This window comes from Carya illinoinensis, chromosome 14, assembly GCF_018687715.1.
Source record: "Carya illinoinensis cultivar Pawnee chromosome 14, C.illinoinensisPawnee_v1, whole genome shotgun sequence".
Taxonomy (NCBI): domain Eukaryota; kingdom Viridiplantae; phylum Streptophyta; class Magnoliopsida; order Fagales; family Juglandaceae; genus Carya; species Carya illinoinensis.
Genome location: NC_056765.1, coordinates 15,025,836 through 15,039,310, shown reverse-complemented (window position 1 = coordinate 15,039,310; position 13,475 = coordinate 15,025,836). Strand labels below are relative to the sequence as shown.

The 13,475-nt window shown below is 37.1% G+C and overlaps 1 protein-coding gene across 1 annotated transcript; it reads right to left on the bottom strand.

Moving 5' to 3' along the window:
* Positions 1–4,878: 4,878 nt before the first annotated feature.
* LOC122293612 (alpha/beta hydrolase domain-containing protein 17B-like) lies at positions 4,879–7,756 on the bottom strand. The gene is made up of 5 exons (XM_043102147.1): positions 7,721–7,756; positions 7,369–7,605; positions 7,215–7,262; positions 5,462–5,645; positions 4,879–4,934 (listed from the first exon to the last, which is right to left on the bottom strand). The coding sequence occupies exons 1-5, from the start codon at positions 7,754–7,756 to the stop codon at positions 4,879–4,881; spliced, it is 561 nt and encodes a 186-aa protein (XP_042958081.1).
* Positions 7,757–13,475: the final 5,719 nt, after the last annotated feature.

The window sequence follows — 13,475 nt, the reverse complement described above, 5'->3', positions numbered from 1 at the left end:
GGACATCTCAGCCTCATCCCAACTCTGAATGTTTACTAAACCTTCAAAAGTATCTGCGTGGTAAAGCTTTGAACTGACTAGTACTAACTCACATTAATCTTCCTAATATTACCCAAGGAATTTCAAATACTTCAACACGCAAGCATAGAACCTATTAACTAAACTAGTTAAGGACAGAGACAAAATGTATACAAGCTATGGACAACTCTTACTTTCTCCAAGGTCCAAAAGAACTTAACATATGTTGATGTTTTAGTAATTAAATTCCTAACTAGCTACAACTCTAATCACTGTAAGCCAGAAATATAAAATATTGGGAATGGGCGACAAGAGACATGCATGCCTTCCTTTTGTTGCACGAGCTGTCAAAGCAATCTTCAGCCTAAGATGACAAACCTTCTTATTTAGCTTAAAAGCATGACTTCGTGGCTTAGGGCCATTCATGGTAGCACCACCCCTAAACTATATACGCCCATTGAATTGATTAAGGTCCATCGAAACACATGATCTAAATTTCTTAGTAACAATGCAAACCTTAAAATCCATAAGTAGAGTAACTACCTGGGATCCATGAAAAGAAAAATCCCACTTACAAAGGATAAACAAGGCTAACCACATGCCTGCAAATCAAACCAAGGAAACCAATAAGTGAAAGGGGAAATAAACATGCACCAACTCTGTTACATTAACCTAAACATTAAGTTGCGACCACAGTGTAATCCCAAAACAAATTGGAATTAAACAAATGTATCAATCAACTTTCATTGCTATTAAGGACGTGTTTCACACCACCAATTGTACTAATGACTTGCAACAAATAGAATGGTGGCACAGGGTGTCCAATCGGACTTCGATGCCTAAGTTAAAGAGAAGTGGTCTTGATATGCATATGTGAATGAATCTTATGCTTTACCTTTGAGTGTTATTTATAGGATCATGAAGGTGACTATAAGTAATGCCCTTCGAGTCTATCTTTGATAATTTCTACCACACTGGTAGGATAACCTTCCTAATAAGATGGAAGTGTTATCTACTCACTATAATATCCTTCATGTGTTTGTCAGTTGAATCCTTGGCTTGCAACCCTCATTTTAAAGAACCAAGTTCAACCCTTGAGGCTTCAAATTTGGGCTTTCCAACATATAGTCTTATCCCTTTAGGGCCCTAAATATCCCTTCTAGTTGCCATCCTTCTACAATGTAACTTTCAAATAAATGAAATTGATAGTATCCACATATTCTTTCTCGAACCCAGAAGAATCTACATTTTTTTTTTTTTGTTCTTCTCTTTCATTTTTAAAGTTTAACAAAGAAAATTGGTTAAGTAGAAGAGTGGGGGAAGGCATACCAAGCAAGAACATCAAAATTATACTGAGAAGCATCTTGAAGAAATTTGCAACTCAAGGACCTTATCTCTCTCCCTCATCCTGCAACACGTGACCATGATGACTTGCTAAATTTCATATTGCAGATTTTACAAGTTCGCTCAAGCGGAGGCTTTTGGCCGCTCGAGCGAATTCAGGCAAATTCAAACGCTCGACTGCCGCTCGACAGGGAGCTCGAGCAGGTTGCTGAAAAACGAAGATCGCTCGAGCAGAGACATTGGCCGCTTGAGCAAAATCAGGCAGAGTCGAACGCTCGACGCGCGCTCGACACCCCGCTCGAGCGAACATCGTATTTTGACAGATTTTATGTTTTCCGCCGTGGAACCATATAAAAGCCATTTTTCACTCTAGAGCTGCTAGTTTTGACTGGAGAACACTCTTTGGGACAGAAAAACACAGCTAGAAGGATTCAATTCATTTGTTTTGGAGACGGGATTCCAATTATTGCACGTACGTTGGAATCATACACGAGCACGGACGAGAGAAAAGCGTTGAATCGTTCCCCTGAGCTTTTGACGACGAGTTGAGGCTGTAAGGAGGATTTTTCAGTGTTTATTTTCTTCTTCCCATTTTCTTAGAACAATTATGGTGAATTCATTTATGTTGAATTCCATTTCTAGCATGAGCTAAATTTTCTTCATTCTAGGAAACCGATGTAACCTATTTCCGAACTATGCTTTATTGTCTATGCTAATTTAATGCAATTCTCTCTTTGTTTATCTGATTTATCCTGAATTTATTGCTTCTAATTAACTGGCCATTGATTAGATGATAAGTAATCTTGTGATTTGCTATCGAAAGAGGGAATCATAGGGTAGATCTTGGATATTTCAGCATAGGTAAGTATAGAGATCGAAAGACTTGTATGAACCTATGTAGTCATTAAATCATTGATCTCATTGCATTCTTGATTATTGAATTTGCATATTCTTGTGTGAATTGATAACCAAGAGTCAATTCCAATTGACTATCGAAAGAGGCTTTTGGATGAATTAGAGATTTGCTAATAGACAAAAGAGGTTTAAGTTAAATTAGCTGGATGAGAAAAGCATAGTGAAGAATTAGGTGAAATCGATTTCCTAGAAGTTTTCTTCCCCATTCAATTTGATCTTCAAACATCAGTTTTATTTCCTTTGCTTATTTCTCTTTGAGTTGATTTAGTTTTATTTGCAACTACAAAAACCTTACCGATTCCTCTAGATAAAATTGAGATTAGTATAATTTTGGTATTTGGCAAAAGTAAGGTACCAATCCCTGAGGACGATACTCTTCTTATTACTTTACTATAAAACTACGATACTGTGCACTTGCAGTTTTGCACCGGTCAGACCACAACAAAGTTTTCAGCAGGCAAATTTAGCACAAAACTCGACCATAGATTTGAACTTTAAACACAAAATGATAAATGAAACAATTGGCATCTAATGATAGCCCCAAGTTCAATTAGACAATTTTTTTTTCTTTCATTCATTTTCCTCCCCTTCCATAGCACCCACACAGACCCTAAACCATTGAAATGATTAAAACGACAAATAAATGAATACAACTTCCACATTAAAAGAGTATAAGCAAATAAATGGCCCATCTAGTTAGAATAAAATCTAACCTTGCACACCAGAATATTGGTACACCCCAAGGCAGAGCCAATACACATACCCATTAATCAGTGTCAAATGATCTCTAGAAGATGAGAACTGGGGGGCAATCTATCTCCAGACAAAGGGAATTGAGGACCAAAATCAGTAAAGGGAAGATAGAAACAGAGAGAAAAGGCAAGAAAATTTAAAGGGAAGAGAGAGTTTCGACCGTTGCAGCAAGAAATAAAAAAATAAAAAAATATATATGATCGAGCTAGTATGGTAACATGATCTAAGGAGGTGGAATACCATAGTTCAAAATAAATTTAAACTTGCGCAATGTAAGTGTTTTTTATCCTCACTCGATTACGCAAATGTTTGACTTTGAGCTAGGAAGCCTAATCCAACGAGTCTTGTAAGTACCCTAGACTACAAGGAATTTGGTCTTTTCCAGTACTACGAATTCGCTGTAAAAACTTGAAATTTCGCTGCAAAAATTTATTCCAACAAATTCATCTTCGCTATGGATTGGTTGCCAAAAATTGGTTGCGATATCTTTTTACCAACAAAAATTGCTAGAAATAAACTTATTTCTGGCGAGTTAAAATCTCTGCTAATAGTGAATTCCAATGCGAGGAAAAATCCTTACGGTTGCTAATATCACCATTGGGTATTTGTGATGATTCTCTGAAATTGTTGGAACCATTTTTTTAGAGAGTTAAAATGGCTGCAAATGCTGAATATAATGCCACAAAAAAGTACATTCTTTAGAGAGCTTAATTCACCAAAAGAATATTTTGCTGCAAATCTCATCATATTTCCGACGAGCTATAGTCGCCGAAAAAAATCAATTACAAATTTTTTTAAAAAAATATTACTATGAAAATGGTATGTATGTCATAGGCTAAATATGTATTCACAGATAATGAACAAACACTATAATCACTACAATAAACACTAAACACTATAATCCCAATAAGAAAGCAAACAAATAAAAAGTATCCAACCATCTTCAAAAAAACTTAAAATCTGAAAATCATGCTCTAGGTTAATTAGACAAATCACAAGAGGTAAGAGAATCTTTATGCAAATCATTGAGAAAGAAAAAGAAACTATTGAGGTAAAAGTAATTCCAGTTAGTGGCAAACCCAAGTTTGGCAAGGCGCATTTTCCTAGCTGAAACAAAAAAGAAACCTTGAGGGGATGGACCACATCCTCTCCCCTCCTATACTTTCAGTCTCTGCTACTTCAACCACTTGAATAGAGAACACACATAACATTTCATCTTATTTTATTGACCTACCTCAACCTTTCACATAGCTAAAAGGATCCTTTATTCTATTGCCTTATTCCCAAAATAGTCAAGTCAAGATCAATCAAAGAAAACATGAATGCCATAGCCCTATTTGAGCACTTATCCCTTAGCTCTCTCATTAAGGTGACTTCTTTTCTATGAACCGTATCTAATATAAGATGTCTAAATATTTGTACTACTGCTGTAACAGGTATCTTTTTGTTTGGACTTAGAATTTGAACCCCTCCATGGGCCACAAGACAGATTCAGTACTACTTGTATCGGACTTGATTGAAAATAATTGGACCAGAGCAGAACCTAAATTATGACGCCCCCAAATCTCACATACAGAAATGTGGGAATCAAGGCGTCAGGATGATGACAACACGGGTCACACACCCCAAAGACAAGTGTTAAGTATGTGTACATGCAACACATGTAAAGCAAAAGACGCAGCGGATAAGTTAAAGTCAATCAACTAAGTACCAAAATTGTTAAATACAAATTCACTTAAAGCAAAACATTTTAAAAGAAATACAGTTATCCAGTGAAAACGTAACAAAACCAAATACAATATCGAAAAGCAGGAAATAAATCTCAACCCATGAGAAAGTGATCCCTAATCACTCCTCCAGCAGAGCCACATCCTCAGGCTCAGGATCCTCATTTGCACCAAATTCTACAGTACCATGAAACGGTATCACAGGTAAGTAATAGACCAAACAGCCAAAGAGATAAAAATACATTTATGCAACAACAAATATGCGTGCATATGAAGAAATATGCATGAAACCCAAAACCTCATTTTCCTAGAAAATGATTATTTTCCAACGCACGAGAAAAATCCCATTTGGCCCAAAACAAGTTCATTAAAATAACTTCCATCAATTTCCCAGAAAATGGCCCAGTATCAAAATCTACTATTTTTCCATAAAATGGTTCACATAAATCTATTTATCCAAACCCAGCCATTTTCCTAAAAAATGGCCTAAATAACTAATTAACATTATAGGTGGGATTCACATGCGGGACTACCACCATCCCTGCTTACTACTATTTCTACTACGTGCACCATAGGTGGGAGTCACAAGTGGGACTCTATCACTATTCCTGCTTACCACCATCCCTACAGTTCCTTTTACCTCCCATCTATCAAAGCACTGTAGGCGGGAATCACAGGTGAGACTCTACATCATCCTTGCTTACCAGCATCCCTACCTCGTGCACTGTAAGCGGAAATCACAAACCGGACTCTGTTACCATCCCTCCCATGTGCACCGTAAGCGAGAATCACAGACGAGACTCTACTACCATCCCTACAGTACCACTCTCTCAAATCATTCAATCCATTCATTTCAATCATACCCAAAATCATTTCTCGCATGAAAACCTAGATTTCAAATATACACATGAACATGTATGCAATTATGCGAAAACCCAGTTTTCATTTACAAACATGAACATGCGTGCAATTATGCAATGTATATGACACGACACAAATATATTCAACAGCCAACAAATCCCAACATAATCCAATCACACAAACGACTCCATCCTCCAAACCAACCGACCCCCAAACTCGTCAGACTCAACGTCTGGCCCAACCAACCAGATCACAAAAGATTTGTTAGTGTAAAATATATTGAAATCTCAAAAGGTTCTTTTAAAAATACTTACAGCACTATAATATAATTTTTTGGAGGATCAAGGAGGTGCAAGAGGTGGTGGCACAACAAAGTAACAGTGCAAAATGGACAAGGGTCGTGGGTCTCAAAAACCTAACTTTTGAATGGGGATAAACGAAGACTTGGGATGGCTAGTGAAGGGCTTAAGGATGTTGGTGAAGCTACTGGTAGTGGCGTTGGCCGTGGGTGGCGGCGTGGGCGGCAGTCGAAAGCTAGAAAGCACAAATCAGAAAGTGAAATGGTTGGGCTTCACCGGTGGTGGATCAGGGCTAGGGAACGGTGATTTGGGTTACTAGTGGATTGGTGATAAGGTGGCGATGAGGTGGTGGCCAATGGTGACACGACGACGGCACTGGAGTGAAAAAGGGCCACGGCTTCTAGCAGTGCGTGCAAGCTAATGGTCGCACGGGGTGGGCTAAAAATGGGTGGAGATGTTCACCGGCTGGAGACTAATAAGATAGGCTGGGTGGTGTCGCTCACGCCTGCATGCAGTGGAGCACAAGGGCTAATGAAAAAAAATGACAGGGAGAGGGAGATGGCTGGCTCATGTGGGAGGAAGGAGAAGGCAAAGGAAAAAATTAAGAGGAAAAAGAAAAGAGAAGAAGAAAAGGAAAAAAGGGCAAAAAGGAAAAAGGGAAAAATGAAAAAACTGAGGGAAAGAAATGAGGTCCAATCCTCAATACTTGGGTCACAAAACTAATTCGACAAAAATAATTTCAAAACAGTAAGTTGAATAAAATAATTTACACAATGACTAGCTAAAATAAAATAATAAAATAGTAAAATCCCACAGTAAAATAATTTGAAATAAAGGGCCAATAAATAATAGGTTATAATTAATAATAATAAAACACTTTGAATTAAATTCCACATTTAGAGATAATAAAATAATACTACTAAAATAATATAAAATTTAAAATAAGAGAACCAATATTTAAATTACAAAAAAATAATCATTCAATTAAAATACAGGGTATCACATAAATGGGCAGCAAAAAAGATGAAATTGGTGATGAAATAAGATTTTATAGATGCAACTTGACATTCAGAAGTTAGAAAAAGGAAATAGTATTCTAAATGCCTCAAGCCCAACAAACAGGTTATATCCTATATGGATCTTAAATTCCACTGTATCAAATTATGGTTTGATAAGACAATATGCAGAATATTAAAGAAGAAATGAAAAGCCGTCTCATATATCTAACATCAATATGATTATCGTTTTTAGCCTTGGGTGATTATAAAACAGGAAACACTTAGATTAGCATGCTTACATGAATGATTAGAACAAGACAGTTGACTGGTGGAATTTTGTCAATATTCTGCACTCAAACAACAGAAAACAGTATTATATTAGATTAAAGAATCCATGAATGTAACAATCGAAGCTAGTAAATACAAAAGGAAAACTGAGCAGAATTATATTACCTTGTGTATGTCAAACCAGTATGAACGCTTTACAGGATACATGACTCTTGAGCCAGAGAGCATGGGACTATGCAAAACAACAGCTCTTAACTGAGGTAGCCGAGCAGCAAGGTCCAAAGTGGGGCCATTTACAACAAATTGGCCATAAAGGATGATATCTTCCTGCTTAGTACCATAGCTTTCTTCAAGACACTTGTATGCAGCTTCAATATCTAAATATGTAGTCTGCTTGCTAGGCTACAATAAGGAAAAGTGATGTGCTTTAAGATGATAATTTCAACATTGACCCAAGTGCCAGAATTTACAGAGCAAACTAGTTTTGTAAACAGAAAATTTCCAATTTACATCAAACCTTTCCAGATGATTTGCCCGTATCTAGAATACTCATACCTGCACAATCTACAATGTTGCATAATTGCATTGGCTAATGAAAAGACTTCTCATTTGGTGAGTGTTGGAAGTCGTAGAGGTCATAGAGTGGCAAGTCAGACTCGAGATTATGGAACTAGAGAGGCAATTCTACCTTAGGGATGGGGCTAAGAGTGGCTTAGAAGTCAGTTCAGAGAAGACCTCTCTCTCCTACAAGCAATCATACACTTGTTCAATATGAGTAAGAGAAATTGAAGCTATGTTGGGATTGGATCTATTCTTTGTTTGGGAATATTTGAAGAACGCGAAACTATTAGTTGAATCAAGATTGAGTTTCTTAGTTGTGTTGGGTTTGGATTCATGTAGGTGTTCTCTACTTAAGAAAGTTTCAAATAACAAAATAACCCCATTGAGATAACTTTAATAGAAGACACCGAGGTATGACTTTTAGATCCAATATTATCGTACTGTGTGCGTTCCTTTTCCTCTCCTAGGGTTTCCTTCGTAGAGGTCTTCATCCTGCCCTGGTGCAGTTGGTTTTGTTCTGAGTTTTGAAAGTATGATTACGGAAGATGATCTTCTAATTCTTTATACAAAGCTTTCTTTGACTGAGAAGGAAAGTGAAGATGTGGTTATAGAACTGGAGAATTTGGAGGAAGTGTTGCCTCGGGGAGGGAAGTGTCTGTTTATGAAACTCTTTGCAGAAAAATATTTCAATAGGGAAGCGTTTAAGGGCACGATGCGGAAAATATGGAGGACAGTCATGGGAGTTCATTTTCGGGACCATTCATCAACGATGTTTCTTGCTGAGTTTGAGGATATCAGTGACAAAGAGAAGGTTCTAAGAGAGGGGCCATGGACTTTCGATAAACATCTGGTTTTGGCTGTTGAAGCGGATGGTAGACTTAAAGTACAACAGATTAAATTGGAGACTGCATCATTTTGGGTCAGATTTCATGATCTTCTCATTATGGCACAGAATGTACATGTGGGTCAAAAACTCAGGGAGAAGATCGGAGTAGTTGAAGAAGTGGATCTGGAGAAAGGTGAAGTGGAATGGGGAGAGTAGTTGAGAGTGAGAGTCAAGCTCAATATGAATGAACCTCTCTTATGAGGATCTAAGCTATCTGTTGGAGGTGGTCATTCTGTTTGGATTCATTTTTCTTACGAGCGATTGCCAAATTTATGTTACTGGTGCGGGCAATTGGGTCATATTGATAAAGAATGCAACAACAGGGAGGGTATCTCTGGTGTGGAAAATGAAACGGATCTTTAACCATATGGTGTCTGGTTATGGGTGGGAAGCTTCGGTGAAAAGAAGAACTCAGCAAGGGCTAGATTTACAGGGGAAGCAAAGATGGATTATGTTAAAATGACATCAGGTCTGGCGACTCTGGCAGTCGGTAATTGTTCGACTGGCGACTCTAGTGACGGCGAAAACATAACATTTACAATCCCCACGATAGGAAGTGATACGGAGAAGATGGCTGAATTTTTGGAAGAAGCATTACCCAGTAACGCCTTTCATGAGAATATAACATGCACGAAAAATGCGGAAGGTGTTAATGGGGTCAGTGAAGAAGGTGTTAATGGGATACTGAAGGGTGTGGATGAGCCTTCGGATGGGGCTTTCGAAGAAGCGCTTTCTGGTGGGACTTTTGAAGTTGGGCTTGTTGAGATTCCAGTTGAAGTAAGGCCTACTGTGTGGCGAAGCCCGATCCTTTGAGGACTACTAAATCAGGACGTGGAATTAGAAGGAATCGCAGGACGTCGTTTAATATTGAAATGACTAAACCTAATATCCTGTATCAAGCTGCGAACATGGAAAGCAGTAAGAAGCAGAAACAGAGGAGTACCAACAAGGAAGCTATTCGGCAGGTCAGAACAAAATATGAGCCAGAGAGAAGTAACGAAGTGCCCAATTCCAATGTTGTGGAGCTTGCGGGAAGCACTGAGCTATCGACGGTGGCTGTTGAACAGCACTGCCAGCAGCCATGAAACTCTTAGCATGGAATGCCCGTGGCTTGGGAACTCACGAGGCATTCGTCACCTCTGCGATCTGATGAAGAGGGAAGCGTCCGATGTTCTTTTCCTTCAAGAGACAAGGCTTAGTGTGAGAGATGCTGAAAAATGTAAGTTCAAACTCGCGTTTTCAAATTGTTTAGCCGTTTGTTCAAATGGTAGAAAAGGGGGTCTTGCTTTATATTGGGGGAAAGAAGTTGCACTTTCAATTGTTAATTTTTCTTCATTTCATATAGATGCTGTAATTAGTGATGACAATGTAGTTGGGGGACGTTGGTTTTTAACAGCCATTTATGGGGTTCCTGAAACTCATTTACGGCACAAAACTTGGGCTCTTCTTAGGAGTCTTAAACGTTTACGTGGGGAGGCATGGTTAGTGATGGGTGATTTGAATGAAACGATGTTCCATCATGAAAAACAGGGGGGGAATCCCAAACCAGAAAATCAACTAGCTGCTTTCTGAGATGTTGTTGAGGAGTGTGAATTACGTGATTTGGGGTTTACTGGGTATAAATATACGTGGTCAAATAGGAGAGAAGGTCCTTCCTGTGTCAATGAATGATTGGATAGGTTTCTTGCCAACTCAACTTGGTGGAATTCTTATCCTAATACGAAGGTAGTTCACGACCTTGTGGCTTACTCAGACCATCTACCAATTTGGTTAGATTTGGAGGGTGAAACTGATATTCCTTATAAAAAGAAAAAACTCTTTCGGTTTGAGGAAATGTGGATTGGGAATCTAGATTGTGAAGCTATCATTAAAGATGCATGGAGGATGGGTAATGTTCAATCAAGATTGGAGGATGTTGAGGGTATGATTAGGGAGAGTGGTGTCAAGTTGCAAAAATGGAACAGAAGGAGCTTTGGGAATGTTCAGAGAAAACTTCAACAAGCTAATTTGCAACTGAAACAAGTGTATGAGGATCCTCGGGGGTTTAATGTATCAGCCTTAAATGTTGCTAGAAAGGAGGTTGCAATTTGGTTAGAGAGGGATGAAGTGATGTGGAGACAGCGCTCAAAGGCTTTATGGTTAAAAGAAGGTGATCAAAATTCAAGATATTTTCATATGAAAGCATCTCAACGAAGAAAAAAGAATTGTTTGCAAAGAATTCAGGATGAACGGGGGCAATGGCATGAGAGGACTAATATGAATAATGTAATTCTGGATTACTTTAGAGAGTTGTTCACTTCTTCAAATCCAAATGCTACGCTAGATTTTCTACATGGTTTAAGAGGAAGAGTCACCCCAAATATGACTGAAGATCTGAGTAGAGTGTATACTAAAGATGAGGTTAAGGTCGCATTGCAGCAAATGAATCCCTCTAAGGCTCCGGGCCCAGATGGCATGTTGCCAATTTTTTTCCAAAAATATTGGCAAGTGGTGGGCAATTCAGTGACTATGGCAGTGTTGCATGCTCTTAATACAGGTTCATTTCCTTCCTCTCTTAACCATACCTTTATTTCATTGATTCCAAAGAAGAAATCTCCAACTAAAGTTACGGATTATTGATTGAGCTGAAATATTGCACATTTTAGCTATTTAAAACCAATGTATTTTAAATTCATCATGACATTATTATTGGTTTTAAATAGAAAAATGGTTAAAATGAATAAATCAAAGTTGTAATTTTAATTGATTAAAAGCATGAATTTATGCTTGAATTCTACCAACTATTGATTACTGTGCATTCTGATCTTTTCCTCTAGAATTGAGAAACAAAATAAACTGAACTAGATCGATATTGGAATGGCTTCACATGTCTTCATTTTCGTGATCACAGTTCATTGGACACATATTTTTGCTCTTTGTGCATGAGTTATGAGTTCACATACTTCAAATATATGTCTATTTTGTTTATCTTGCATGTTTGGTTATGTCTTTCTCTTCTATTAATTCTCTACTTTTCATTTCCATTTGTTCATGCAATGCCTATTCCAGGCCTTTGTTCTACAACAAAAAAAAGGTGATTTAATGAAGATATCATGGATCCAAGCATATAGGGTGATAAATATAGGCTTAGAGCTTCAAGAGACCAAGTTTAATCAAATCCAACAAGAAGTTTTTGTGTCCACCGAAACTATATGAAGAAGAAGGCAACTGCTGTCCACCAATTGGTCTCCACCAAAATGAGGAACATGTGATGAATTGGTGCAATAAAAAGAGCTGCTGTAACCAACCGAAATGAAGGAAGAAAAATTCAGCTTTGTTCACCGAAATGAGAAGAAAAAAATAGAGAAACATGTGCTGATTTTTTCTGGGGTTGAAAGCTGGAATAATTTAATTGGATAGGATTTGTTTTGGTTGATTGTAAAGGGAAGAAGTTGGCTGCTTGAGTTTGCAATCAAAGGAAGAAGCCATGCTTGAGTTTGCAATCAAAGGAAGGAGCCGTGTGGGTGAGTGAAGGAACATGTGCTGGAATGAATTGTGAGGGAATTTGGACTGGTCAAAGCAGTAGGTAAATGAAGGAACATGTGCTGAAATTGAATAACAAATTGAAGAAACAAATTGAGGAAGTCGGCAATGAAGAAACCGAACAAGGAGTTAGGAAGGAGTTAGGCAAGAGTTGAATAAGAAGTTAGGCATGTTGGACTTTGTTGTTTGGTTTGAATTACTAAACCAATTGAATAAAATAATTGAAGAGGAAAACAATGGAAGACACGGCAAAAGAAAGAGGCATGCAATGCAAGACACAAAATAAAGAAAGAGGAATGCAAGGCCGAAAATGAGTGTGAAAGCAAGATTGAAGATTTGGTTGTTGGGTGTGAATGCAAAACCAATTGAATGAGAGATGAAGTAGCCAAGATTTTTCGCTATAAAAGGAGGTGCACACCGAAGCTTAAGGAGAGAACATTTTAGAGTACAATTGTGTACAATTGAGGACAACTCAATCTTAGAAAAACACTTGTCAACACACAATTTTCTGCTATTTACTTGAAAGAATTAGCTCCTTTTTGTTTTAAGAAATTTTGTTTCTCCTTTTAAGTTTCAAAGCTTTGTTGTTTTAGCATTTTTTTTTAGTGCATTAATATTTGTTCTAGAATTGTATTTCATTTAGTGTAATACCTTAATTTCCATTAAGTTACTAGTTTGTTTCATCTCTAGTTTGTTTCATTTCTAGTTTGTTTCATTACTAGTTTGTTTCATACAATAAAAGGAATTGTTTTAGAAGTTCTAAATTAATTGTGTTACCTTAATTTATTGCAAAAAAGATTTGATTTTAAGCTTTTGTTTTTGTTTTTGATTTTTCTGAATATCATACGTGAAGAGAAGAGGAATTGTTCTAGAGTTTTTATACGTAAGAAATTGTTCCTTTTCGTTTCGAATTTCAATCGAATCGTGAAAGGACGTTTTCATTTAGATTTTTCGTTCCCTATTTTATTTAACTTCAGTTTAAAGTTTATAGAATACTTTTAAGTTTCTGTTTACTTATTTCGTGTTATTTATTTTTCTTATTTCTTTAAGTTTTCATTTAATAGTAATTACAACTGTTATATGTTATTTTAATTCGTAATTTAATTACAAAGATGAATTCTAGAATCTTAGTTTTGGGCATTTTAAATTTTCTGTTCATGTTTTGTCGATTACTTTCTAATTTAGTTTAATGCTTAATTTAGTTTTATTAATTTCTGAGTTTAATTTATAAGTCCTTTACATTCCAATCCAACAAACAAAAAAATTCAACAGACATGAATCTAGTCCATGACTAGTACCCTAT

Coding starts and splice junctions, on each gene's coding strand:
- LOC122293612 (XM_043102147.1), bottom strand. CDS start 7,756: ATGAGTATTCTAGATACGGGCAAATCATCTGGAAAG. Junction 7,263..7,368: donor ACTGGTTTGACATACACAAG/GTAATATAATTC, acceptor GTTTGAGTGCAG/AATATTGACAAAATTCCACC. Junction 4,935..5,461: donor TGCACGAGGTAGGGATGCTG/GTAAGCAAGGAT, acceptor ATGGTACTGTAG/AATTTGGTGCAAATGAGGAT.